The 24,334-nt window shown below is 62.6% G+C and overlaps 1 protein-coding gene and 1 gene segment (V, D, J or C); one reads left to right on the top strand and one right to left on the bottom strand.

Moving 5' to 3' along the window:
- Positions 1-581: 581 nt before the first annotated feature.
- LOC116153642 (immunoglobulin heavy variable 1-46-like) lies at positions 582-24,308 on the bottom strand. The segment is given in 5 exon segments: positions 582-1,644; positions 1,730-1,799; positions 9,666-9,809; positions 12,507-12,599; positions 24,186-24,308. Coding segments are annotated over 3 exon segments (488 nt in total).
- LOC116153640 (uncharacterized) lies at positions 13,528-18,069 on the top strand. The gene is made up of 4 exons (XM_064486382.1): positions 13,528-13,690; positions 13,812-14,197; positions 15,082-15,358; positions 16,670-18,069. The coding sequence occupies exons 1-4, from the start codon at positions 13,528-13,530 to the stop codon at positions 17,026-17,028; spliced, it is 1,185 nt and encodes a 394-aa protein (XP_064342452.1). The 3' UTR covers positions 17,029-18,069.
- Positions 24,309-24,334: the final 26 nt, after the last annotated feature.

Raw genomic sequence — 24,334 nt, 5'->3', positions numbered from 1 at the left:
CTAAGGCCTGTTAGCTGATTGGCTCCGGAGGCAATACCCCAAATAATGAGAAAGCACCGACACCAGTGTCTGCTCCCCCGCATCTTGAGTACTGACAGTATTCCGCAGAACAGGAGCCACACTGCACCTGAGGAATGGCTAACTCTAGGGCTGGAGTACAGGTGGTTAGCCTGCAGGTCCTTGTGGTGCTAGACAGTAAGGAGATGTTCAAATAAATGGCTGGGGGCAGGTTAACGGACACAGGAGCCAACGGATTGAGCTCCCAGTGGCTAGCAAGCTGTAACAACTACAGGAGCTAAATGAATAACTTAGTACTACCTTGATACACAGTGTGAGAACATACCCATGATGTATACCGATATACAGAGACTGGACACATAAATCTAATGGGGGAGGAAGGGCAAAAGTCCCCGAAGGATTAACACCAGATAACTTGTTGTGATTACCCTCCCTCTAAGAAGGTGAAACTTAGCACCTCATCCCTGAATGCGCCTGGCCTCAGAGTCATGGCAGGAATTGTGGGTGACCTTGAGTTTCACAGCGAATGTGTAGACAGACTACCCATAACGTGATTCATGCAATTTTTCTGCATCTGAATTAAAAGCCGCGTTCTGTGAATAACAACAGCTCAGCAAGAACGCTGAGGGCGTACAGACAAGCCACGAGGTGGAGAACACACTCTCAAACGCCGTGTTTGGTGAAGGGCTTCTGTCACGAGCACACATGAAACTTACAGCTGAGCAACAGCAACGAAAGCAACCAGTCAGACCTGGGCCCGGGGCCTGAAAGGGGAGACAAAGAAGAGAGACAAGGTTTGCAACTTGATTTTTCATGAAGGAAACAGGAAACAGCATGATGATGAGACTCTGCTACTGATCTGCTACAAAACACTGAAAAGAGTAGAACTCCGGGCATCGAGTGGACCAAAAGCACCTCTCTTCAGCTTTCTGGAAGGAATGTGTGTAGCGACAAGTCTGGAAGGCGCCTGACAGTCTCCCGGGGGTAAGACAGACACCATGGGATGAGGAGGGGCCGCCCAGTGTTTACCTAAATACTTTGGATATTTATGCTCCCACCAGTGTCTGCGTGGGAAGGTTTCTGTCACCTTCACACATCCGAGTCTTTGACGCTCCTTGGATTTGCTCAGAGAGCAGGGTTTCATGGCAGCTTCGATGTCATTAGGATGTACGCGTTTCTATTGTTCCTTTTTAACGATCACTTGGCCCCACTTTCTATGGCAGCAGCCACCTAAGTGGCTTTGTCATCATCTCGGCCAAGCCCAGCCTCCCTGTCCCTCAGGGTTTCTGTCACACTCAGGACGTGGGTGGTCACACTGTGTCTCTCGCACAGTAACACACGGCCGTGTCCTCAGATCTCAGACTGCTCAGCTCCACGTAGGCTGTGCTGGTGGACGTGTCTGCAGTCAAGGTGACTCTGCCCTGGAACTTCTGTGCATACTTTGTTTCACCGTCTTCAGGGTCAGTTCTTCCCACCCACCCAAGCCCTTGTCCAGGGGCCTGTCGCACCCAGTCTATGTAGTAGCTGGTGAAGGTGTATCCAGAAGCCTTGCAGGAGACCTTCATTGAAGCCCCAGGCTTCCTCAGCTCAGCCCTGGCTGCACCATCTGGACCTGCGAGTGGGAACCTGGCGACAAGAGACACAACTGGATGAGATACCCACCGACTGGTTCCCGATCCCCCCTCATCCCAGAGCCTGGGGACCCCCTCACCTGCAGCCACTGTCACCAGGAAGGGGGCTCCACAGCTCCAGTCCATGGTGAGGGCTGTGCGCTGGGGCGTCTGTGGGGGAGGAGGAGGGGGCTGAGCGGTGCTCCCAGGGCTCAGAATGTCCATGTTTAACACCGGACACCTCGGCTTGTTTGCATGTTCATGAGGCTGAAAACTCTATGCTTATGATCTGGACCAGCTTGGGAGGGAGCAGGTGGGGGCCGCAAGGGCCGTCCCAACTAGGAGGCTGAGGGTCCACACCCTCAACTTGCTGGAGGACGTGTGTGCCTGCCACCTCCCTGAGCTCTGCAGAGGGAGCTCCTCCCATCAGGAGCCATTCTCACCTGGCCGGGTCCTCGTCGTGAACCCACCTTCGAGTGACTCAGAGACCCCTGAACCTATTCTGGGCTTTCACAGCTGAGCGACGTACTCCTGGGATCAGAGCGCCTTCCACTCTGCCTTTTTGAATTAATAAAGCTGTCCCTGCCTCCCAGCTCCTTTCTACTGAGATATTAGGAGCCTGGAAATTCTCTTTTTAAATGTGGTTCCCACGGACTCACTGAGTCGTGTAAATGCCTCCGATACTTGAAGACACACCAGCAGTCCTTGTCGAATTCACAGTATAGACATAATTTTGAAAAAAGAACCCAGGCGCTCACAGGAAACCCCTCGCAGCCCCCTCTGCACCTGCCGCCGGGTCTGTGGGCGTGGGGGGGCTCCCGAGCGCCCCTGCAGCCCTGCCCCCACTGTGCAGGGCAGGGACCCATCTGGGCTCGCAGGAGGCACGTCTCCCAGGGCCTCTGGCCCAGTATTCAGTTTCTCTGCCGTGGTGTCAGAGGACACTTTCAGAGACACTAAGCTTTTGATCTCTTCTTTCAGTTAATGAATCGGCCGTTCCAGGCTGGCATTCTCTGCAGGATGGGGCCCTCCTTCCCTGGAGCTGCCAGGTGCACTGACGCAGCCAACACGCAGGGCGGCTCTGGGGAGAACTGGAGGGGTGGGGGCCTCTTACTCCTTCAGGCTCGTCTGCATGAAGGTCACAGCTGACTACGTCTGCGGGTGTAAACCCGGGTAGCTTAGAGCCCACTCCACACGTACCTGTTCTGCAATGCACCCAGACACACGTGCACGCACACGCATACATGCACGCACACGCACACACACACGCACGCGCACACACGCACACACTGTGGCTGGTATTTACAGCTCTGGCCGCAGATTTGCCCTCCTCCCTGTATGTGACTTGCTTTCTCACAAAGAAGAGAAGAAACGTGATTCAAGCAGAGAGATGGAAAGCGCACTGGCTCACCTGTTCCCGCAGCACCAGGAGCCTTGTAGATGCCTGGGTGGAAGTGTCCAGGCTTCTTTGTGAGGGTCAGACACCCCCGGCCCAGCCACGCCCTGTCCATGCAGCCAGCACTGACCCCTGACGTGGGGAGGGTCCCCCTAGACCCACAGCCCCAGCAGGTCCCCATCGCAGAGGCACAGCCAGGAGCCTGGAGGGCAGGACCTTGAAGGACACTGGACAGGGAGGTCTCCCAGCAGAAGAGCCCCTCATGCGAGGGGCACCTGGCCGGCTGGAGGCTTTTCTGTGGAGTCGTCCTGCCCCTCAGGCTCTCACGCTCCAGCCTGGCCTCACCTGCTGGGGATTTATCAGAGCACCACCAACCTGGGGAAGCCAACACCTGGCCTCACCCGCAGCCCAGCCCTCCTGTCTCACCCCAGGGAGGAGAGGCCTGAGAAGCTCTCGTGGGGGTCAAGTCTCAGTACAAGGAAGGCCAGTCGTGGGGCCACAGACACGTCACCTGCCGCACACCTGCCCCCACATCGACAGGGTCTTGTTGACAACAGGGTGTGTGTCTAACTTCTCACCAGGTTGGGAGAGCTTTCCAGGAGTCTTCCTTCCCCCCAGACTTAGGGAGATGTGACTGACAGAGAGCCCCCGTGAGCGCAAGGTGTGCAATGTGGTCCTTTGACGGGTGTCTGAGCTGTGAAATGTTTCCCACCGTCAGGCGAGCTGGCACACCCTTCACCTCGCACGACCCGCGACGTCTCGCTGCTCCTCTTGCTGTGGTGGGCATGAGACAGCTCAGCCCTCAGAGCGGCTCCCGAGCACCAAACACAGCACTTGGAACCCTAGTCTCGGGGCCGCACCGTCTCCTGACCGCCAGCATCTCCCCACTGGCTCAGCCCTCAGCCCTGGGCCCGCCCTCTGCTCTGCGCTCTGCTGGGGACGTGGAGGGCCTTTCCACACCCCTGCTGGCCATTCGCATGTCTTCTTTGCCCAGGTGTCCACTCAAGCCTCCGCCTGCCCGTCCTTGGGTTGGGCTGGGCTGCTTGCTGGTTCGCTTCTGAGGAGCAGGAGCTCTCCGTCATGCTTTAGATGTTAGCCTCTCGTCAGACGTGCCTTTTGCAAACGCATTTCCCCGTTCCGCAAGGGCCTTTTTTCTCCGTTGGTTCCTCCTTTTCTGTGCAGAAGCTTTTTAGGTTGGTGCGGTCACGCTCGGTGATGTTCACTTTTGTTGCTTGTGCTTTGGGGTCATGCCCCAAAAATTCAAGGCAAGATATTCAGGAGTTTCCATCCTAATATTCTGCATTTAAGTCCTTAATCAAGTTTGCATTCGTTGTTGTGAATGGAGGAAGACGGGGTCCAGTTTAACTCTTGGACACGTGGACATTAGTCTCCTCAACACCATTTATTCAAACGAATACTATTTCCCCATTGAGCATTCTTGAGATTCTCGCCAGATGTGCGCTGACCCTGCACACGTGAGTGAGCCCTGGGCTCTCTGCCCCGTTGGTCTGTGTCTGCGTCTGCGCCAGCCCCACTCTGTGCTGACTTGGCTTTGCGGCGAGCTTCAGGCCAAGAGCTGTGACGCCTCCAGGGCTGCTCTCGCTCAAGGTTGCTCTGTTTGGGGTCTTCTGTGGTCTTTGTGGTTCGGCACAAACGTCAAGAATCTCCTTTGTTGTCGTTGAAATCCCGTTGGCGGTTTGCAGGGATGGCGCTGCAGGTCCAGGTGGCTGGTGTGGAGCCGACGGCACGGCAGCGCTGGCTGGCCTCGTCCGCGGCGCGGGGCCTCGTTCCGCTGACTTGTGCCTTCTCCGGCTTCTCCTCGGGGCTTCACAGGTTTGGGGTCCAAAGCCTGTGCTTCTTCATCAAGAGTGTGTCTAAGGGTTTACTTTTTCTGATGCTGTTGTAAAAGTAACTGCATCCTTTAATTCCTTTTTAGAAAGTTCACTGTGTGTTCAGAAATGCAGCTGACTTTTGTGTGTTGAGGTTTTGTCCTGAAGCCTCACTTACGTCGTTATCGCTAGTGTTTATCTGGCGGCGCCTTTAGGGTTCTCCGTATACAAGGTCGTGTGCGATCAGCAGACGAGGACGGCTTCGCTTCTTCCGATTTGGATCCTTTCGTTTCTTCTTCTTGCCTGGTTGCCTGGCCGTGGAACCCTGAGTCCCAGCACGACGAGGGGTGGTGCGCGTGGGCGCCCCTGACCTGACCCTGACCTTAGAGGCAAGGGTGCAACCTCTCAGGGTCGCAGTCTCAGCTCCGGTTCTGTCTTGTGTGGCCTTCCTCACGCTGGCGTGGTTCCCTTCTATGTGTCTGGAGTTCTTACTGTGAAAGAAAGCGAACTTCGGTCAAATGCTTTCCCTGCCTCTGCTGAAATGGTCACAAGACTTTTTGTCTTTTGTTTTATTGATCTGGTGTATTACACTTACTGGCTTGGAAATGCTGACACCCTCTTCGTCCACGGGACAAATCGCAGCTGATCCTGGCTGCACTGTGTTCAGTGCGCGGCCGTTTTGCTGAGAGCTGTTGCGTCTGCGTTCACCAGGGTCGTTGATCAGTAGTTTTCCCGGCACACTTTCATCTGGTTTTGGTGTTGGGGTAACGCTGCCCTTGTAAAATGAGCCTGGGAGTGTTCGGTCCTCCTCAGTTTTTTGGGAGAGACTGAGGTGAACTGGCATCGCTTCTCTTTCAGTGTTGGGGGAATTCAGCAGCGAAGCCTTCTGGTCCTGGGCTTCTTGTGAAGAGGTTTCTGATGACTGTTTCAACCGCCTTACGTTTGGTTGGTCTACTCAGACTCTCCATTTCCTCACCTTTCAGACTTGGTGCTGCAGTGCAACTCCCTGATACTAGTCCTTTGACTGATTGGTCATTCATCCGTCTTGAATGAACACAGTGCCCGCTGCGTGACAGCACTCCTAGAGAAACGCGCAGATGAGGAGCCAGGCTGCTGCACCACTGAGCCCCCTGCAAGGAAGCCCTCGCTAACTGACTGCTTGGGTCGGACCCTGCTTCCCTCTTCCCCCCAGTCCCGGCCCTCCTTCTCGCGCTTATGCTTTAAGTTTGTGATGAAGAGTGAAAACTAGAAACCCTGGACACCCCGCCCCCAGATTCTAAGTCAGGCCGAGCCCGGGCCAGGCCTGTGCCCCTCGACCACGACCTCGCGCTGTGGCCCTGGGCGTGTGGTGTGCCCTGCCTTGTCCTGTCAGCTCAGTGCTGCTTTCCCAGTTCCCAGAAAGGCCGGTGCTGAGGTGCATTCTGCAGTCATGACGAGAACCGCAGGGCTGGTCCAGCCACGACGCTGGACGCAGGGGGGGGGGGCGGGCTTGGAGGCGGGGCTGGCTAGCTTTCTCTTGGATGAGTGCCTCAGGCATCCTAGCCAAGGTCTCCATCAATGGGCAGAGCATCTTCCACACTGCCTGTAGTTTTACAGGGGTTGGAAGGCTGACGTTTCTTCCCCAGGCTCATAATATGTCACTTCCTTAATTTGGTGGTCTTGCGAGATCTCACGTCTGTGGCTCCTCCTGAGAGGCGTGCACCAGCAGGCATGGAGACGACCAGAGACCAAGCGCAAACGCAGCACTGACCGTCGGCTTATGCTGCTGCCCCCGTGCTCCTTGGCTTCTTGGAGGAGGTCCGCTGCCTACACTCCACCAGCGCCCAGTTGCAGGCGCTGCGGCGCGTCCCAGGCACATGGCAATGGCAGCTGCTCCCCCTGGTGCAGACCCCTCTAGGCCTGCGTTTCTCAGGTGCACCAAATACCTCGGAGCAGCCAAAGTGCCGCTGCAGCGGGTGTCTCCACGGAGCTTTCCAGGAGCAGGCGGGCCGCCGGGTCTCGCACAACCACCGTCTTTTGTTCCTGCTGGGGGGGTTCCTGCAGCCCCAGACACCAGACCCCCAAGATCGGAGACTGATGGAATGCAGCGTGAGCCCCCAGGCAGGTAGACAAGTGGCGTCAGCCTTCTGCACGTGACACCCGCTGCTGCCCAGCCTGAGAGCGGATGGAGTGCTCATCTCTCCTGCGGTGCCCGACAGGCAAAGGCAAGTCCCTTTAGACCCGTATGGGGAGATCCTCTCATCCGATGATTTGTGGAAACAATGAGGAGGGAGTGAAACAGCATGTGGCTGTCCCAGGGTTACAGGGAGAAGCTGGCACCACGTGGAAGAACCCACCAGTCATGAAGGGGCCAAAGGGGAAAGGGGGAGGAACAAGGAACAGCAGGACCCGAGACTCTCACAGCGTCCGCGCTCCTGCGTGGCCTCCGGACGGCCGGCCACCGGAGGGACAGGGTGTCGGGCAAGAACCAGCGACTTCGCTGAGAAAGCCAGCAGACCCAGAACATGCGTGCCAGCGTCCCCAGGGACCGTCTTGCCTGGGGTCTGATACTTGCTTCTTTCATGGTGCAGATTCGGGAGGTGAGGGGGGAAGGGGGGAAAGCTGACAAGTTGCTGTGGGTGCTTCCTGGCTCCGGCCAGACTCCGGAGCGGATGTGTTCATTTCCTCCCTCCTGCAGCCGCTCACGGGCAGGCCTGGCCAGGCTGCTTCCCGGGAGCGAACAGAGGCCTTCGGCCTAGCGCTCAGGCCCCCTAGTGGGCAGGGTTCCCGGAGACGGGCCGTTATGTGTGTTTTAAGCTACAGGTGAACTCCCTTTAGTGAGGAACTTGCAGCAAAGGCAACAGAATACCAAGGTTAAGTGAAAGAAGCAAATGCAGACGCAGTCAGACTTGTCCGTCCCTGTTTCCAGGTGGCAGCGTGAAACGGTCAAGGGCGTTGAAGCAGAGTAACCACCTACTTCCACATCGCGCAGGAAGCAAGCGTGCTGCCCTTGACCGTGACCTGCTCGTGAGTGTCCGGTCCTCTGGGGACAACGGCAGATCTGTGTGAGCACGTGTGAAGTGCTTGCTCTCCCACACTGGGCGTGCCTGGCGGGGGCGGGGGTCAGCGCGAGCACAGGCGGGAACTTACCAGGTCCCGGAGAGACCCGCACAGGATTGGAGGGGAAGCCCCAGGGGCTCACAGTCAAGAGGAGTTTCTGTTCTCACCAGCCGGAGCGAGAAAGAACAAAATAAAACCCCCGCACAGAACACGGGGGATGGTTGCTCAGTCAGCCCACGCGAAGCTGCAGAGCAAAGCCAACCGGAGCAGGAAGTGTGCTGAGCAGAGCAAGACACGAGAACTGAACCTGTTCAACACTCCCCAAGACCTATAAATCCTACGTAAAGTCAACACCGCCTGGCTCCCACCGCCGAAGGGGAGGAGGCGAGGTGCTCACGCGCAGGAGGAGAGCAGCCTGCAGAAGGCGAGCCGGAAGTGGCCTGGGTGGGAGCTGGGAGGCAGGCAGTGGTGCTGAAGGACGCAGTGAGCTCGGATCCCTGGAGGAAAGGCTGCACGTGCTGAGCAGAGGCCGGCCCCTGCTCCCCGCCCCCTTCCCGCTCCCTTGCTAGGCCTCACAGACGCAGCCCTCCCACCTCCCGGTCAGCCCCACCTGAGCGCAGTCCAGGCCCCCCCACTGCCTCGCCTGTGGCCGTTACCTGATCCCTCAGGTGACCCGCCCGGGGGTGGGTGCCAGCAGCCCCGGCACCCTCTGTTCTCAGTATCTCCCTGGGAGGAAGTGGCCACTGAACGTGGCGCAGACCTGGCCTCACTGAGGACCCTCCCTTTGCCTGTTCTCATTGGCAGATGCCCCACGAGGCTGGCAGAAGGCCTGGGCACCCTGAGAGCAGCCCTCTTGCTGCTGGGACTCTGGGCGGTGCCGGCTCCAGTCCAGTGCTCTCAAGACCCCCCTCATGGCGCTGCAGTGGTGTAGACAGATGGGCACAGCCGGCTCAGAAGCCGGAGGTCACACCCCACCGCGTCTGCCTGCAAACACCACGACGAGAAGCTGCCTTCAGTGCACGTCTCGCCCACCTGAAGGGAGGCCAGTCTCTGCCTCTCCTGTTTGGCTCATCAGCTGGTCTCAGTTTGCTCCTGTGCTCAGGGGAGCCTCTACCCCATCCGACGTTGCAGACTCTCCTAGAGTTTCCATCAAGTCACAGTTTCTCATGTTTTGTTTGGGAAAAAACCTCAGCCATCGAGTCCACAAATATTGGATCTGCCGCATGCTGTGTCTCCTGCTTTGTTCTGTTAGCACACGCAGGGCTGCTCCTGCCGCCCAGCTGCCCCGCGTGCCTCCCGTTCCCTGCAGCAAACCCCTGTGCCTGTCCCACACGAGTTCCCAAGTCCTCCACACTGCAGTCTGGGGGATTCCCCAGCTTCTCAGGGAGTGACGGACCCGTGTTGTTTTGTGTCACAAAAAGAAGCAAGTGGGATTACTCTGTGAGCAGGCCGGTGCGAGCACCTGACGCACAGGTACAGGTCTGCACGTGTGCACAGACCACCGGGAGACCGCGTCAGAGAAAACAAGACGTTCCCCTCCAGCCCTGCTGCCGGCGTCTCTCCCCGCGAAGCCAAAGCCCGCACCGGAGAGGGCAAACCGTCTTACAGCTTCCGAGTCGCCCCATCTGCGTGGGCCCCGCGTGCTCAGGATAAGTGACAGACTAAACACGAGAAGACGGGGAGCCACAGGCCGTCCCCTCAGCTCAGGTGTGACCCACCGGATAGCGGCTTCCACCCTCCCATCCCACGTGGCCTTTCAAAGTGTGGGCAGGTTACCTGATGGCCAATACCGCCCGCCGAGGATGAAGGCGGGTTCCCGAGTTGGGTGGGGACAGGAAGGGGGTGGTCTGTTCTTGGCCGTGTGTGTAGCATCCCCATCAGTTCCACGGGTCCCTCGAGATACAGCCTCCTTAGTGCGGTCTGGAGAGTGGAGCGCAGTGACCTCAGCCTGGAGGTGAGCAGCCTGGAACAGGGCGGCAATCACATGCCCACTGGCAGGAGCAGGACCAGCAGCGGTCAGGGACCCGGGGCTTCCCGAGGGCGCCCACAGCAGGACAGACTCCAGAGGAGCGCCTGCAGTGGCTGCCACCGGGGAGGTCTCGCCTTGGGCCGTGTGTGAGCCCCAGTGAGGGCTGCGCGCTCCGGGCCTGGGGCCGACTTGACCGCAGGCAGAGAGCAGGCGAGAGTGCCCGTGCGGGGCACTGGGGCAACACCAGCTGTGAGGTTTCCCCATAAAGTTTGTCTGCAGAAGCTGGAACAAAAGGGAAGGCAGGGCTGATGGAGGAGGGCTCCTGGGGGCCTTTCTGTGTGTGGCTGGAGGGCACGGCGTGCAGGGGAGCGGGGCCTCCCTCGCCAGGGGGGCAGAGCAGCCGGACGTGAAGGGTGAACGTGAGAGAAGGTGACGGAGGCGTCGGTCGAGCGGGCTTGGCCACAGGCCCCCCGCCTGGCAACAAGGCGCTGTGCGGGATGGGTCGGCAGAGAGCGGCCCCAGCCCGGGGGGGGGGGGGGGGGCTGAGACCCCAGCCTTGCCGGCCAAGGCAGCTGCTGGGGGCGCTGGGCAGGGGTGTGCCTGATGCCCCGGGGCCTCGGTGGCGCAGGGCGTGCGTTATGGGCCGTGTCTGAGAGGAGGAAGCGGGTGCCTGGTGCCAGCGGCAGTCGCATCACTGTCAGGGCGATGTGGGGGAAGACGGCTTTCAAAGTAAGCTGAGAGCTGCCGGTGTGGACGGTGCTAGGGTGGAGGCTTCGGAGGAGGTTAGTGCCTCCAAGGAGCAGGAAGGAGGCTCCGAGGGGCCTCTGGGGCGGGGCACACAGGCTCAGAAGGAGCAGCAGAGTTTGGGGTCCACGGGTGGCAGCAGCCAGCTGTCCCTAGAGACAAACAAGGCTGCTTTGCCGTGGGACGGGGATGGACAAGCTGACCAGGCACTGGGGGCTGCTGCCCCGGGCCCTGACAGGGCCCCGCCATTCCCACCCTCTGCAGTGTCGGTCGGGGGGCTTTGTGCTCCTTCAGCTGGTGCCTCGGACCAGGAGGGTCTCCAGGAGCTCCCTGATCAGTGTGGCTCCAGGGGACCTTGCCAGCCCCACACTGAGCAGGAGTGGGGCCTTGGGTAAAGCTGCAGCCTCAACGTGGGCCTCGAGGACTTGGGAGACACTGAGAGGGACCCAGGACACCCCTGAGGGAGGCAAGCCCTAAGGCGGAGGGAGATTGCCAGTCAGGGGGCAGTGGGAGGGCAGTGACAGGTGAGCAGAGGGCAGCCCCTGAGAACCCCTGTGTCGGCCGACTGAGGTAGGAAGGCGCCTGCAGGCGGGGCCAAGGGATTACAAAAGAGCCTGGGGCTCTTAGACCGGGAACAGGTAGGCAGAGGGGACTCCCGTCTGAATCAAACCCCCTCTTCCTTTGCCAGCAAGACTGGGTGTTGCAGGGTGAGGCAGGAGGACAGGGACCCCTGTGTAGCCGAGCCCTCACTCTGCACAGAGAGGCTGGGGCTGGGCCGCCAACCGGAGGGGGCGCGCCTGGTCCAGGCAGCGTGTGCAGGCGCTCCGTGCTCAGCAGCACGTCACACGAGGCCAGACATGAGGCGGGCGTCTTCCAAAGACTGCACCCCGCTCAGAGGACTTCCAGTTGAGCTGGGCCTCCTTTAAGGAAAGTGGAAGTTAGAGCTCTGGTCCGAGGGCAGAGCAGTAGGGTGCTCCCTGTCCTGCCCGACCGACCGTCAGAGCTTCCTCCTGCTCAGACACATTTCAGCTGCCTCCCTGGGTCCTGATTCCCCGCAGAAGCTGGGCTGTGGTCTCTGTTCTAGTTTGGCTCCGAGGAGCCTGGGGCCAAGTTTCACAGCCTGTCGGACACCCTGGGAGTGAGCTCCGACTCTGCCCATGTGCTGTCACCCCTCCCGGCTGCCCCGTTGCTGGCTCAGGGCCTGTGTCAGCCTGTCCAGCCCCAGCGCTGCCCTCCGTCGGTGCTGCAGCGGCACACAGACCCTGCGGGCTGCTGCGGGCTCTCGAGACGGGGCTGGAGCCAGGCTCCAGAGCAGTGTGTTCTGGGATGTGGGTTGGCTCCCGGTGCTGGGACTGTGGGGTCCAGAGCTGGCTCAGGAGGGGAAGCTTCCCCTCCTCCCGAAGCCAGAGGAGACTGGAAGTTAGATGTTCCTCTGCACCTGCACCCTCTCTGTGAGGGCACCGGGCTGAGCTGTGTTCCCATGTTTGGCCGGGAAGGGTCAAGAGGTTGGGCCAGAGCCTTGACAGGCACAGGGCTCCCTCCTACGTGGTCCAGAGGGAGGATGCAGGGTCCCGCAAACCCCCAAGGGTTGTAGGAAAAAGCGTTTCATTGGCCCTGCTGCAGAGATGAGGGCCCGGGACCACACGCCTGTCTTTTGGCCCGCACGCCCAGGGTCGGTGACACTGGCCAGGCTTCTGAACTCACAGCTTCACTGGTGCTGGGAGGCCACCCGCCCGTGTATGCAGGGCTCACCTGTGAGGTGCAAGGGCTGGGAGTGGCCGGAGTCAGGAAAGGGCGACAGCTGGGCATTGAGTCCTCCCAGCAGGAGATGCACTGAGGGCGCAAGGCCACGGCGGCGCCTGGGACTGTGCACAGGGGCTGTGAGGACGCAGCCTGGAGCCCACCCGGGGGAGGTGCTGGGCATCACGGGGTGGCCTCCGGGCTCCGCAGGCTTGTGGCTCACTTCTTGGCCGGGCTGCCTCCTCTCTCCACAATTCCTGGGGGTCACAGGGTTTCTAAAGCTCAGAGATGGAAGGTTCCAGAAACACTTACCCACCTTCACCAGGGCTCCAGGAGGTGAGAACCCCGGGGACCAGTGGGAGAGGCTGGGAGGGGGCCGCTGGCCACAGGGGAGCGAGGAGGAATTGTTGGAGGAAGGGCTCCCATCCCTCCCCAGAACCTCTCCTCAGATTCAAGAGGGGCTTCCCTGGCCCGGGCCCAGCCTCAGCCCCTCCTCCTGGGCTCTGCCCTCTTCTTCACAGACGCCCAGCCCCCGCCACCTACACAGGGCCACGCTGCCAGGCGACCAGCACCACGGTCACTCTGGGCTGGGGGCTACTTCATCAGGCCACGCCCCAGAAGGAAGAGCCCCCTGGGCAGGGCCGTGAGGACGGGCCACACCGGGGCACAGGGCTGGAGCGTCCTCTGTCCGGACCCAGCGCTCAGGGACGGGCGCCGACCCGAAGCGCCATCGTCCACGCTGAGCCTGCACACACCGTGAACCCCGCGCTGGACTCCAGGCGCTCTGCCCACGGTCCACACAGGGTCAGCTAGACAGTCCTGACCCCCCATCCAGGAGCCAGGGCCCCTCCCCCCCCAGAATGAGCTGTGACCACCGCCCACTTGTCATCTTTGTGTAACGAGCTTGCCTCTCCCGTGGAGCCCCGGCTCGGCCTCCAGGGCCTTGTGCAGAGCCCTCCCCCACGCCCCAGCCTCTCGGGCCGCACAGAGGGTAAGGGGTAAAATTGGCAAGAGCGGCTGCTGTGGATGGTGGTGAGACAGGGGAGGGCGCTGGTGTGGGGTCCGCGCAAGCTGCTCCTGGGAAATTACTGCCACCGCATCCCTCCGCCCTGAGCATCTTCCATCTGCCGTTCCTGAAGCAGCTGTGCCCTGCCCAAAGCTCCAGAAGGCGTGCACAGAGGGGCGATGCCTGTGGAGCAGAAGCCCAGCCAGGGCACTCGCCCCAGCAGCCCGGCCCCCGTCCCGCTCCGGGAGCAGAAGGCAGCTCACGTCTCCAAGCTGGAGGCGGCCCCCCTCCGGTCGGGTTTCACTGTCGCCCACAAGGCAGCGCTCCTCCGGGCGGAGATCTGCCGGCGGCAGGTCCATCCACCCCTCTCTGCAGCGCTCCCGCCAGCACGCTGCCCTCCCGGTGGCTCTCCCTCCACCCCGGCCACGCCCACCCGCCTCCCCTGGCAGGATCTGGCGCTGAGCTCTGGACGCGCTGACTCGCTCAACCCCCGCCCGGCTCACGCTGGCAGAACCGAGCACACACAGAATCCAGCTCTCACCACAAAGCAGGGGCAGTGTCGATGGCCCCCACCCAGCAGTGAGTCTCACACAACTGACCCAGGAAGAAGCAGGGGTCGTGTTAGAGCTCCCCCACAAGGAAGCACCAAGAGCGCCGGGTGTGGCTAGCAGCTCGGGGTCTCCGCCCACACAGCTCTGGGGTGGCCTGCCGACTCACAGAACCGGGCATTGCCGTGCGAGCTGCTCCAGGTGGCAGAGGGACGTGGAAACGGCCGTCGTAGGAAACCTGCCCCCACTCCCCCAAAAGGAGAAACGGTCTGGTGGGCACACCAACAAAGAACCAAATGCCGTAAGTGAGACCCGAGGAGGCCAGATCCCGTCCGGCCCCTCGAACACAGACTCAGACCAGGGTTAGGGGCTGTGCCGAGCGCGCCCCGGCGCCAGACAGGCGGCGGCCTGTGATCCTCCTGGTGGAGGGCAGACCCACCCTGTTAAGCAAAGTGCCATCCGACAGAAGCCCTGTGAACCCCGCCAGACGCCAGGCTGTGGCCACCTCTCCGCTCCACGCTTGAGGGGACCCTGAGAAGTTGATGGAATAAATTTTATGTGTAAGGCCGGATGAGAAAATTCAAGCCCGACGTGGTCCCTACCCGTACTGGGCCCTCTCTCGTGTGCTCTGAGCCCTGCGTTACAGGTCAGCCACAGCTTCTGCAACCGGAAGTGCCTGCTCGACTGTGCAGGACCTTCTTCCCCTTTCCTCTGACGCTAGCAAGCTAACGAGCTTCTCAGAAGTGTGGGCTCTCCCAGCTCTGCAGGGTCCTGGTGACCTGCGGCTGGCTCCGGCTACGGATCCTCGCTCAACCTTGTGCAGAACACCAGGTGGCTTGTCCACGTGCGAGCCTTTGTCCCAAAAACCTGTGTGACTGTGCCTTCGACTTCTACCAGGCGGAACCGTCCCCGGAGCTTCTGAGACTGTCTCCCGGGTTATAATCCTCAGTTTCGCTCAAATCAAATCCTCTTTTTCCTTCTTCACTTGACTGTTGGTTGGGTTTTCATTGGCTAGGTCCAGTGAACAACTGGGAGGCCCCCCTGCTCTGGGCCCAGCAGCCCCCACCCCGGAGACGCGGTGTGCACTCCCTCGGGCCCCTCCCGGGGCTCGGCAGAGGAGCCCTGGTCTTACACACTGGAGGGAGCGGGCGGGACGCTGACCCCAAGTCCTGTCTGTGTCTCTAGTGCAGCTGGTGGGACGGCCCTCAGGGAGAGCTCACAGCCGTGGTGGCCACGCAGCAAAGTCACGCTTGGTCGGTCCTGGGACCAGGAGGAGCACTCGGGCCAGCCTGGAGGCGGACGCTCGAGGTGGGAGGGCCAGGCCGGAGCCTCCAGGCCGACCACCTGACCGGAAACCACCCACTCCGTGCGGGAACATCCGACTCCAACGTCACCATGACATCTGTGAGCTGCAGGAGAAGGCTGGCGACCCCCTGCACCCAAAGGGAGGGCCCTTCTGAAGGTCAGCTGCTGGGCTGGGTTACTGGTCAGTCCCCTACCTGCAGCCCCAAAGATGCAGGGGTGTCCCGAGTGCCCTCAGCAGGCCCAGCAGACACAGGAGACCGCGTGGCTGCGGGGCCGCGTTCCCACACCCACACCTGGCTCCCACGGCCCCGCCTCAGGCCTGAGGACCCTGCAACCCCCCACAGGCTCCTGGCACGTCGGACTCACGCCCAGGACCCTTCCAGTTCGACTGCGGGCAGAGGGCCCAGAGCTCCCTGACAGCCCGCTCCCCCACCACTCCCAGGGGACCCTCAGTGGGCAGCCCACCGTGGACAGGCACCACCTGCCCTTTGCCCTCTGAATCCCTGACCCACGTGTGTCCACCCCCGAAAATGGCCTCGCTGGGTCCCAGCCTGGGGGGCCCCGGCTGCCCCCACCGAAAGGCAGAGGCACAGAGTCTTTGGAAGCAGAGTCCGGGAGCCTTTCCCACTGGAAGCTTGGGCATTCAGGTCCTCTCCATCCCAGTAAACACGGACACCGGGAGGACCGGCTCCTGCACAGGTGCCCCCGGCCTGAGACCCTGCTGCTGGGACGCATTCGTCCCGATTCAGGGCACCACACACCCAGAGGACGTGTCCTCGTCCTGGTGACCACTTTCCCCACAAGTGCTGCCGGGTCAGCCGCGCCAGCCTCGGCGCCTTTAAGCCCCCTCAGCTCCTGGCCTCCAGAGACACTGCGCCTGCAGTGGGCACGGAGTCCTGACTCCACCCCCGCATCCATCCTGGGCCCTCAGCGCATCCATGGGGTCACCCTTCCTGGTCCGTCCCCGGAGCCCTGAGCCCACCCCTCCTGCTTCTGCAGGGCCCGCCCGTCACCTCTGTGCACACGGGAAAGACTCAGCTCTCCCCTGCTGTCCACAGCGACGGTATGAAGCCTGTTTCCACCACTTTAATGGTCCAGGCCCTGGACAGTGAAAGCAGAGCCTGGCCTTTGAGACCCCTCACAGGCCAGGCCCTCAGGCCAAGCTCAGCTGCACCAGGGCTCCAAGGTCCCCGCTCACCCAGGGATCCGACCTCCTCTGGCCGGCGGGGCCCTGGGCAAGGTCGTGAGCTCCCCAAGGAGGAGGGCCCTCTCACTCGAGGACAGGGACGCCCCGACCACGCCCAGGGTGAGCCACCCATGACCAGTGCTGCGAGGGGGACACAGGGAGGCCCCCACTGGCCCACAGGTGGGGATGGGGCCAGCCATTCGCACCAAGTCAGCGTCCCCAGGCCCAGCTGACTGACATAAGTCACAGGCGAGAACCCAAACCACTGTCGGCGTCTTCCAGGAGTTGTGAAATGCGGGCAGGGGAGCCAGACCCTGGCTGGTCATGCCGGGGACATGGAAACTCTGAGGGGGCCCAGACAGCAGACTGGACACAACCAGAAGCCCCCTGAACCGGGCAGACAGACCACCACACGGACCTCGGTGGACACCAGGGCTGCCTGTGCTGGAAAGGCGGGTGCCTCGTCCCCCACGAAGGGTTGGGTCAGAGTCACCCCCACTCACCCGAGCACACAGCCGAAACCCACTGGAAACGCAGGATCTCCGCCTCAGAGCCGGCCCGGGCCAGCAAGGGTGGGCACCGACAGCACACAGACGGATGGAGGATTTTGCGAGGGTGTGTGTCACCGTGACATATTGTAGTGGTGGTTACTGCTACACCCACAGTGACACAGCCCCTGCCCAAAAGCGCCACCCGACACACGCCCGCAGCAAGTGGAGCTGGGCGTGTGCAGAACACCCAGCTCCTGGCCAGGAAGTCTCCCCCTGGGCCAGAGGCGGGGTGATGCACAGGAGCAGCTCCCTGATGAGAAGGAAGAGGCGCACTGAGACACAGGCCCCTTCACACGAGACGGATGCCCGGCGGGGCAAGGCGCTCTGTGCGGGTGTCTGGAATCCCCGAGCCCCTGACCTGGGCCCACCAGGAGGGAGCCGGGGGGCTGGGCGCGAGAACACGGACTTGTGCACTTGATCACCTTCAGTGTTCACCCTGTGCACACACCGCACCTGGAAGGGGACTTCGGAGTCTGATGGAAGGGTATTTTAAGAACATACTGCCTAAGGGTGCTGGAAACCGCACCGAGGCCTGGACCACGGATTTTGCCCCCTGTGGCGTTGTGGCCTGGCCCACGGCACCCCCACCCGGGAACATGGACCGAGGGCCCTGGGCAGCGCCCACCCGCTGAGACCTCACAGCAAAGGCATCACTGGGGCCTCCAGGTGGGGACGCCGAGGTGCAGAGCCTCCAGGGAAGATGGGGGGCCAGAGGGGCAGGGGCCCCAACAAAGGGCCAGCCCTTCACCTCCAGAATCTCAGGGGGAACTTGAGCAAAATGGACGAGGCCAGCCACAGCCTGGGCACCCCCAACAGACTGTGCTGGGCCCCCACCGCCGTCCCCGTGGTTCTGGGATGGACCAGAAACGGAGCACGGGGCGTCCCCAAGGGAACACTCTGAACCAGCCTGTGAGCTGGCCTTGAGACAAGTTAAGGCCGTGGGACCCAAGGCCACGACTACAGAGCACGTTTGCCGCACGCAGCAAACAATCGCTCCACGCACGCATCGATTGTATAAGATTTATGAGCAAAGAAACCCAGACCGCGCATGTGCTGACAGAAAACAGGTAAAAGCAGGACAGGTGCATCGCAGGTGCACACCTCCTGTGGCAATAAACTGTTGTTAACCCCGTGGTGTCTCCGGCTGAAGCCTGTCTGGCGGTATGGCAACTCCTCGTGCATTTTTTCGTTTGGGTCACTCACCTCCTAGAACCCCACGTCAGCCTCCCTCGGCTGACACAGCCAGAGCCTTTAGGCCTGACCGTGATCCGTGACCCACAGTGACCACCAAGTAGATGCCCAGAGGCCATGAGGGGCCACAGAGGGTCAGGCTGGGCCGTGCTCCAGGCCTGGAGCTGCGAGGGCTCAGGAAGAGGGCGCCCTGCGCTGCCACAGCCGACGTCACCCTCGCAGGGGCTCCGGACACTCAGGAAGCCACCCCAGAGTGGGAGCAGTGGGGCTGTGGGGCCGGCGAGGAGAGGCAGCCGGACCCCCTCGGCTGCACAGGCGCCATGTCCTGCGGGAACCAGTAGCTCTGAGGCTGCGCAGGGCTGCGTCCCGGGGTGGGAAGTGCAGCTCGGACCTGGAAGCCCAGGGTGGCAGCAGGAAAGACTCCTGCCTGCTCCTGGCCTCCCTGGGTGGGGCACCAGCAGGCCCCTGGAGGACAGAAGGCCCCCAGGCGACCCATACACAGTTTGGGGGCAATTTGTCAACCCAGGAGGCCGTCATCGTGGGACGGGGCTCCAAAATGGGCACAGACACCAGGTCACTGGGCCTGGCCTTGCCTCTGGGCCTCGGCACACAGCCGGGCATGGTCCCCGTGCCCCTGCCAGGAGAGGCCTCCCAGGTGCTCCCAGCAGGACATCTGCAACCCCGAGCGCAACCCGCAGCCTCCCAGGGCTCTGGTTCCATCACTGGTCGGCCTGTACATCCCAGGTCTCCCGCCAGGCAGAGGGGGTTTGGGCGTGGCCCTGTGTCACTGTGGTATGACTGCTATTCAGGCTCTTGGTGTTATGACCACAGCATCACAGCGCCCAGCAAAAACCCCGCCCCTGGGAGTCAGAGACACGGCTCTGCCCCTAGGATTTTGAGTGACGCCATGTAACCCTGGGTATGATGGTCACCACAGGGGTGCAGATCAGCACCCAGACCACCTGGGGCAGCAAGACCAGGGAGGCACCCCCAGCACACCACCCCCCAACATGCCGGGCGGGCCAGTGGCCACCATCACTCCTGTCCAAGCCCATCAGACCATAAATCCGCCCACATCTCAGCCAGACTCGCTCCACGGGGTGCACCCCTGTTGACCTCCCCAACACCGGGAGGGTCCCAGGGCCCCTTTCCACCGGCATCCAGCCAGTGGCCTGGGACGCTCCCTCCCTGGGGCACCTGGGGGCCATGGCTGGAGACACAGAGACCCCACTCTGCAAGGACCCTGTGAGCCTCTGTCTCTGGGCAGGGGCGTCACACAGGCAAGGCTGGACCGGTGAGCTGGCACCGCCCTCACTCTGTGGAGACTGGACCTCCCGGCCACACCACCCATCGAACAGCACCCCCACTCCCCATGTGCTGTCATACTGGTTGGGGGCCCTGCCCTGCAGGTACAATATGGGAGAGTCTCTCACCTCCAGGGGCCGCTGATGGAATTTGGTTTGGGAAACGCCCTTCTGAGAGGAAGGGAGGACCCATGTGTCCACATCCTGGCGCTGGCCTCACTGGACTGTCCCGCAGAGCCCAGCCGTCCTCGCCAGGGGGCCCACCCAGGACCCTCACTGCACGTGTGCACTGGCACATAAGGAGACCTCCAGAAGTGGTCGCCCCCAGACACCCGCCTCCGCCTGTCTTCAGTCAGATCCAGGCATGGACCCCCCAGCCTGTGTGAGACCCCCACAGGAGACGGGCCAGCCCCCCAGGGCAGCCCCTCAGCCCAGTCCCCCTGGACCCCTGAGAGGACTTGGGCCCCCCCGTTTCCCTGTGCCCACCCCTTCAGCGAGGGGCACGCCCACCCTCCCTGGGGAGACGGTGGGACCAGCCCCGACCACACTTGCAGGGCAGGTGCTGGGCACCTGTGCAGACAGCCCCACTGGACGCCTGCACCTGGGCCTCCAGCAGGGAAGGACTCGGCCAGGAACAGGGCTTTTTGCCAAGGTCTCTCCTACTGTGCTACTATAGCGACTATGACCACAGTGACAGGCCCGGCAGCAAAAACCTGCTGGTCAGGAGGCCAGGCCTCAGGGCCACAGAGCCCAGACCTTCGGCCTCCAGGGCTGCTCCTGCTGGCTTGGCCCACAAGCTTGTGTCCAGGCACAGCAGCTGAGGGCTTCACAGGGCTCTCAGGTGACCACCCGATCCCCCACAGCCACACACCCAGAGCCCAGCAAGCTGGCAGAAACCACCCTGGCTCTCGACACCCCCACCCAAAGGAATCAGGAAGGACGGAGCCCACACCAGGCAAACCAGCAGAGGTCAAGCTCCCAAGGGCAGGCCCCAGACACCCTCCCCGTCTGCCTGGGAGCCGGACAAGTGCACAGGCCTGGACACTGGAGCTGGGCCTGTGTTCGGCTGCATAGGAGCTCACCCGCTGAGGGAGGTGGGCAGGGTTCATGGAGGGTGGGAGCATCTCCCAGCCCAGTGCCAGTCCAGGAGCAGGGTTGTGCTGGCTCTCCCGAGGGCATGGCCGGAGCTGCCCTGTGCTAGAAGCCTTCCCAGAGTGAGCAGACTCCGGAGCAAGGCCCGGCCCACCCTCGTCTCCTTCCAAGAGCAACAGCATGGCCACCCACCCGCCTCGTCTCAGCCCTGCCGGGGCGCTGGGTCTGGGCTGGCCTCCCGACCCGCCAGGTTCCTGGTGGAGGAAGCCGCCCAGGGGCGCCTCTGCCTGACCCTCTGCTGGGCTCCTTAGGGTCCGGCCCATCCTCTGCAGGCTCTGCAGTCCCCCACATCCAGCCTGCCTAAGCGCCTGCCGGCCCAGCTCCCTCCCGGGGCCCATCGTGAGCCACTCAAGCACCCTGATCACTACCTCACCCCTCCCAGCCCACCCCAGGGGCCTGCAGACTGCAGCCCCCAGTGCCAACCCCAGCTACTGGGCACATGCCTGGCCCCAACGCAGCTCCAGCTCCTCTGCAGATGCCTGGACCCTCCCTGTCCCGGGGAAGGTCCTCCCACCGACCCAGCCTCCGGGACCCAGGCCCCGGCTATTGTCACGGGCTGTCAGACAGGGTCCATATGACTTCAGTACCCATGGCGATGCTGCCCATAGCAGCAACCAGGGCCAGCTGGGCACTGCCCCCATCACCCACACCCTCCGGGCCTCGGTCTCTGACCCCAGACCTGGCAGCTCACCCCTTTGGGTCTGGGGTCCTCGAGGCCACCGACCTCTGGCCTCTGGCCTCTGGCTCTGGAGGGATGGGCCCCCTCAAGCAGGAGGTCTGTGCTCTGGAGGGGAACTGCAGGGCTGAGTCACACAGGCTGTTGTGGACACGCAGTGTCCATCACGGTCTGAGGGGCAGTGCTGGGGTCGGGGTCAGAGGAAACGAGGGTGCAACCTGGGCCCCCACAGGCAAAGGCTGAGGGGCCACAATCCTGGGGCCAGCACTTGTGGGACAGCACAGAGCCGAGGTCCAGCACCCAAGGGGTTCGGCTCAGTGGGTGGCCCAGCTGTCAGGGCGGATGGAGCCCAGGTCCAGTGGCCACCCACATCCCAGGGGACCATGAGTGCAGAGCCCCAGGCTGGACTCCACAGACCTGCCACAAGTACACCCCTCTTCCTCCCATCAGCCCCCCCATAGGGGCTCCATCGGCACCCCTCCACAGTGGGGAAACTGAGGCACAGGCCAGGCCCACCCAGCCAGTGAGGGGGGAGGCTGGGAGCCCTGGGAGGCAGCACAGACCCCTACCTGCACCAGGCACAGGAGCCACCCCCAGAGACACCCCACCCCCACCCTGAGCCTGCAGGTAGGGCAGGCCAGTGGGGGGGCTGTGGCCCTGGCCAGGATAGGGTGAGCAGCTGTGGGCTGTGTGTCCGGCCCCAGGCCCTAGTCCTGGCCTCCTCTTCCTCCCCTCGGACCTCCAGGATCCCCTCCGTGGGAAGAGGAAGTCACAGAGGATTTAGCAGGAGGATTCATCACAGTGAGACTACGGGTTGGGTACCACTGTGGCTGGTTACATAGCAAATACCAGCCAGCACCTCACCTCCAAGGGCAGAGACTGGAGTGGGGTACTGCTCAGGGCCTGAACCCGTCCACCGAGCTGACCCTGCCAGAGCTCCGTGAAACCAGCCTGCCTCCCCACCAACCCCGGGTGCTGTCCTCTCTCTCAACTCCAATCTCCCATCACCCAGCACCTAGCAGGGCAGGTGTGGACAGAGTGGCCAGGTGCAGGGAGTGGCGGGGGCAGCTGCGGGGTCCAGGGGAGTTCAGCTCAGGATGCCCCCAACCCCGCTGCCCCAGGCCCACCCCTGGCCTCAGAGGAGCGTGCTGGAGGGGAGACACTCTCATGCTACGAGCAACTGGACCCAGAAGCCCCTGTGTGAGCCCTCTGCCTCTCTGTCCACTGGGACTCCCTCCCACAGTGGCATAGTGACTGACCAGCTGGGCAGCAGGCCCTTGGCATCCAGGACGGACCCCACGTGCCGAGGAGGCCCGGAGCCAGAGGGAGCTCCGAGAGCCGGCCCAGCAGGATGCCAGGCCACCAGACCTGGGCTCAGACTGCCACTAGGGCCCAGGACAGCCAAGCTTTGCCCCTGGAGGGGACATTTTCTATGGCCACAGTGCAGGCTGGGCACAGGGACCTCTGCCTCAGAGCCCACCCCTCATGTGGCTCATCCTAACCCTGGACCAAGCTGAAAGCACCCGAGGAGTACCGCACAGGAAGCCCCCGCCCTCCTCCAGGCAAGACCAACGGGTTGCTGAACCCCAACAGGCCAGGAGGTTTCTGATCCTGTCTGTGTCATGGTGGTACGGTGGTAGCTGGTACCACAGTGACACACCCAGCGCCAGAAACCGCCAGCCCAAGTGGCCCCTACCAGGGAGCCCGACTGGATCTGAGGTCCCGGCCAGCAGACGGCCCCACACCCCCACCCCACATTCTCGGGGGACGCAAGGGTCCTGGGCCAGGAGGTGGGCTGCCCCCCCAGCAGCTTTCCGCCCCAGGTGCCCTGACGGATTCTGTGCCGGCGTGGGGCGGCATGGGCCACCCTGGGGCTGGGGCTCAGTTGCCTGGGGACACTCGGAAGACCTGCCTGGAGCCTAGAGCCCAGGCAGGCTCAGACTCAAAGGGCAAGCTGCTGGCCCTGTCCTGCCACCAGGAAACCCTCACCCAGCAGCCCACTCCTCAGCACGGAGGCCCCCAGGCCAGCGGTGTGACCGGGCATTCTGAGCAGCCCTGAGTCACAGTGGAACTGGTGGCACCTACACCGTGAGAAAGGCTGTGGCTTAAACCCGCCCCCAGGTCTCCGGGGGTCCAGGCCCCGGCTAGAGGGCAGAGAGTGGCTCTCCAGCCAGGGACTGTCCTCAGACCCTTGGGTGACCCCTACAGATGCCCCTCGGTGCCCCATTTCCTGGTGAGACTAGAGAGCTGGGCTGGTCAGTGGGGGCTGGGCCCTGTCCCCACAGCCCCGCTGTGGCTCCCGGACCCCTGGCCAGTGCTATCTCGAGTGTCCCAAGCTGGAGTGTCCCTTTCTGCCACCACTGGCCCCTCGTGCATTGTCCAGGACACAGACACACTCAGAAGGCCTAGGCTGGGCTGGCCCCAGGCATCCACCAGGACCCAGACCTCCCGTGCTCTGCCCCTCAGCCGGGGCAGGCTGGGGCGCCAGCTCAGCGGGAGAGACACCGCTGTGGGCCGGGACCCAACCAGGTGTCAGGCCCCTTTGCAGAAAGCCCTGCCAGGCAGCCAGCACAGAAGGTGGTGGTCAGTTGTCAGGCCACCAGGCATAGGGCTCCTAGCTGAGGAGGGCCCAGGAAGACCACCCTGGAGAGACCTTCACCCTGCACCCACCTGCAGCTCAACCCACTGCCCTCCCCTCGCGGGAGCCTCTGTCTCAGCTCGGTGGACTCGCCCACGGCAGGCAGCGGGGCTACCCCAGCCCACAGCAGGACCCCGGAAGCCTGAGGCCCCCGTGGGGCAGGGCAGGGTGGGCTCTGCGTCACACAAGGGGCCACCAACCTGCACCTGCCCACCTGTCACCTCCAAGCCTTCCCCAGGAGGGTCTGGAGCCCCGACTTGGGGCGGGGGCTCAGGGCGGCACTCACCAAGCTCCCTCCTTGAAGAGGTGAAGCCCAGGAGCCGAGCACCCACAGGCCAGCGCTGGTCACCGGTGGGGCCACAGCCTGAGGACAGCCCAGCCCCAGGCAGCCTGCTCCCTGCTGGGAGACGCCCCCCCCCACCCCAACCCAGCCGC

The sequence above is a fragment of the Camelus dromedarius genome, chromosome 5 (genome assembly GCF_036321535.1).
Source record: "Camelus dromedarius isolate mCamDro1 chromosome 5, mCamDro1.pat, whole genome shotgun sequence".
Taxonomy (NCBI): Eukaryota; Metazoa; Chordata; class Mammalia; order Artiodactyla; family Camelidae; genus Camelus; species Camelus dromedarius.
This window is presented reverse-complemented; position numbering and strand designations above follow the sequence as displayed.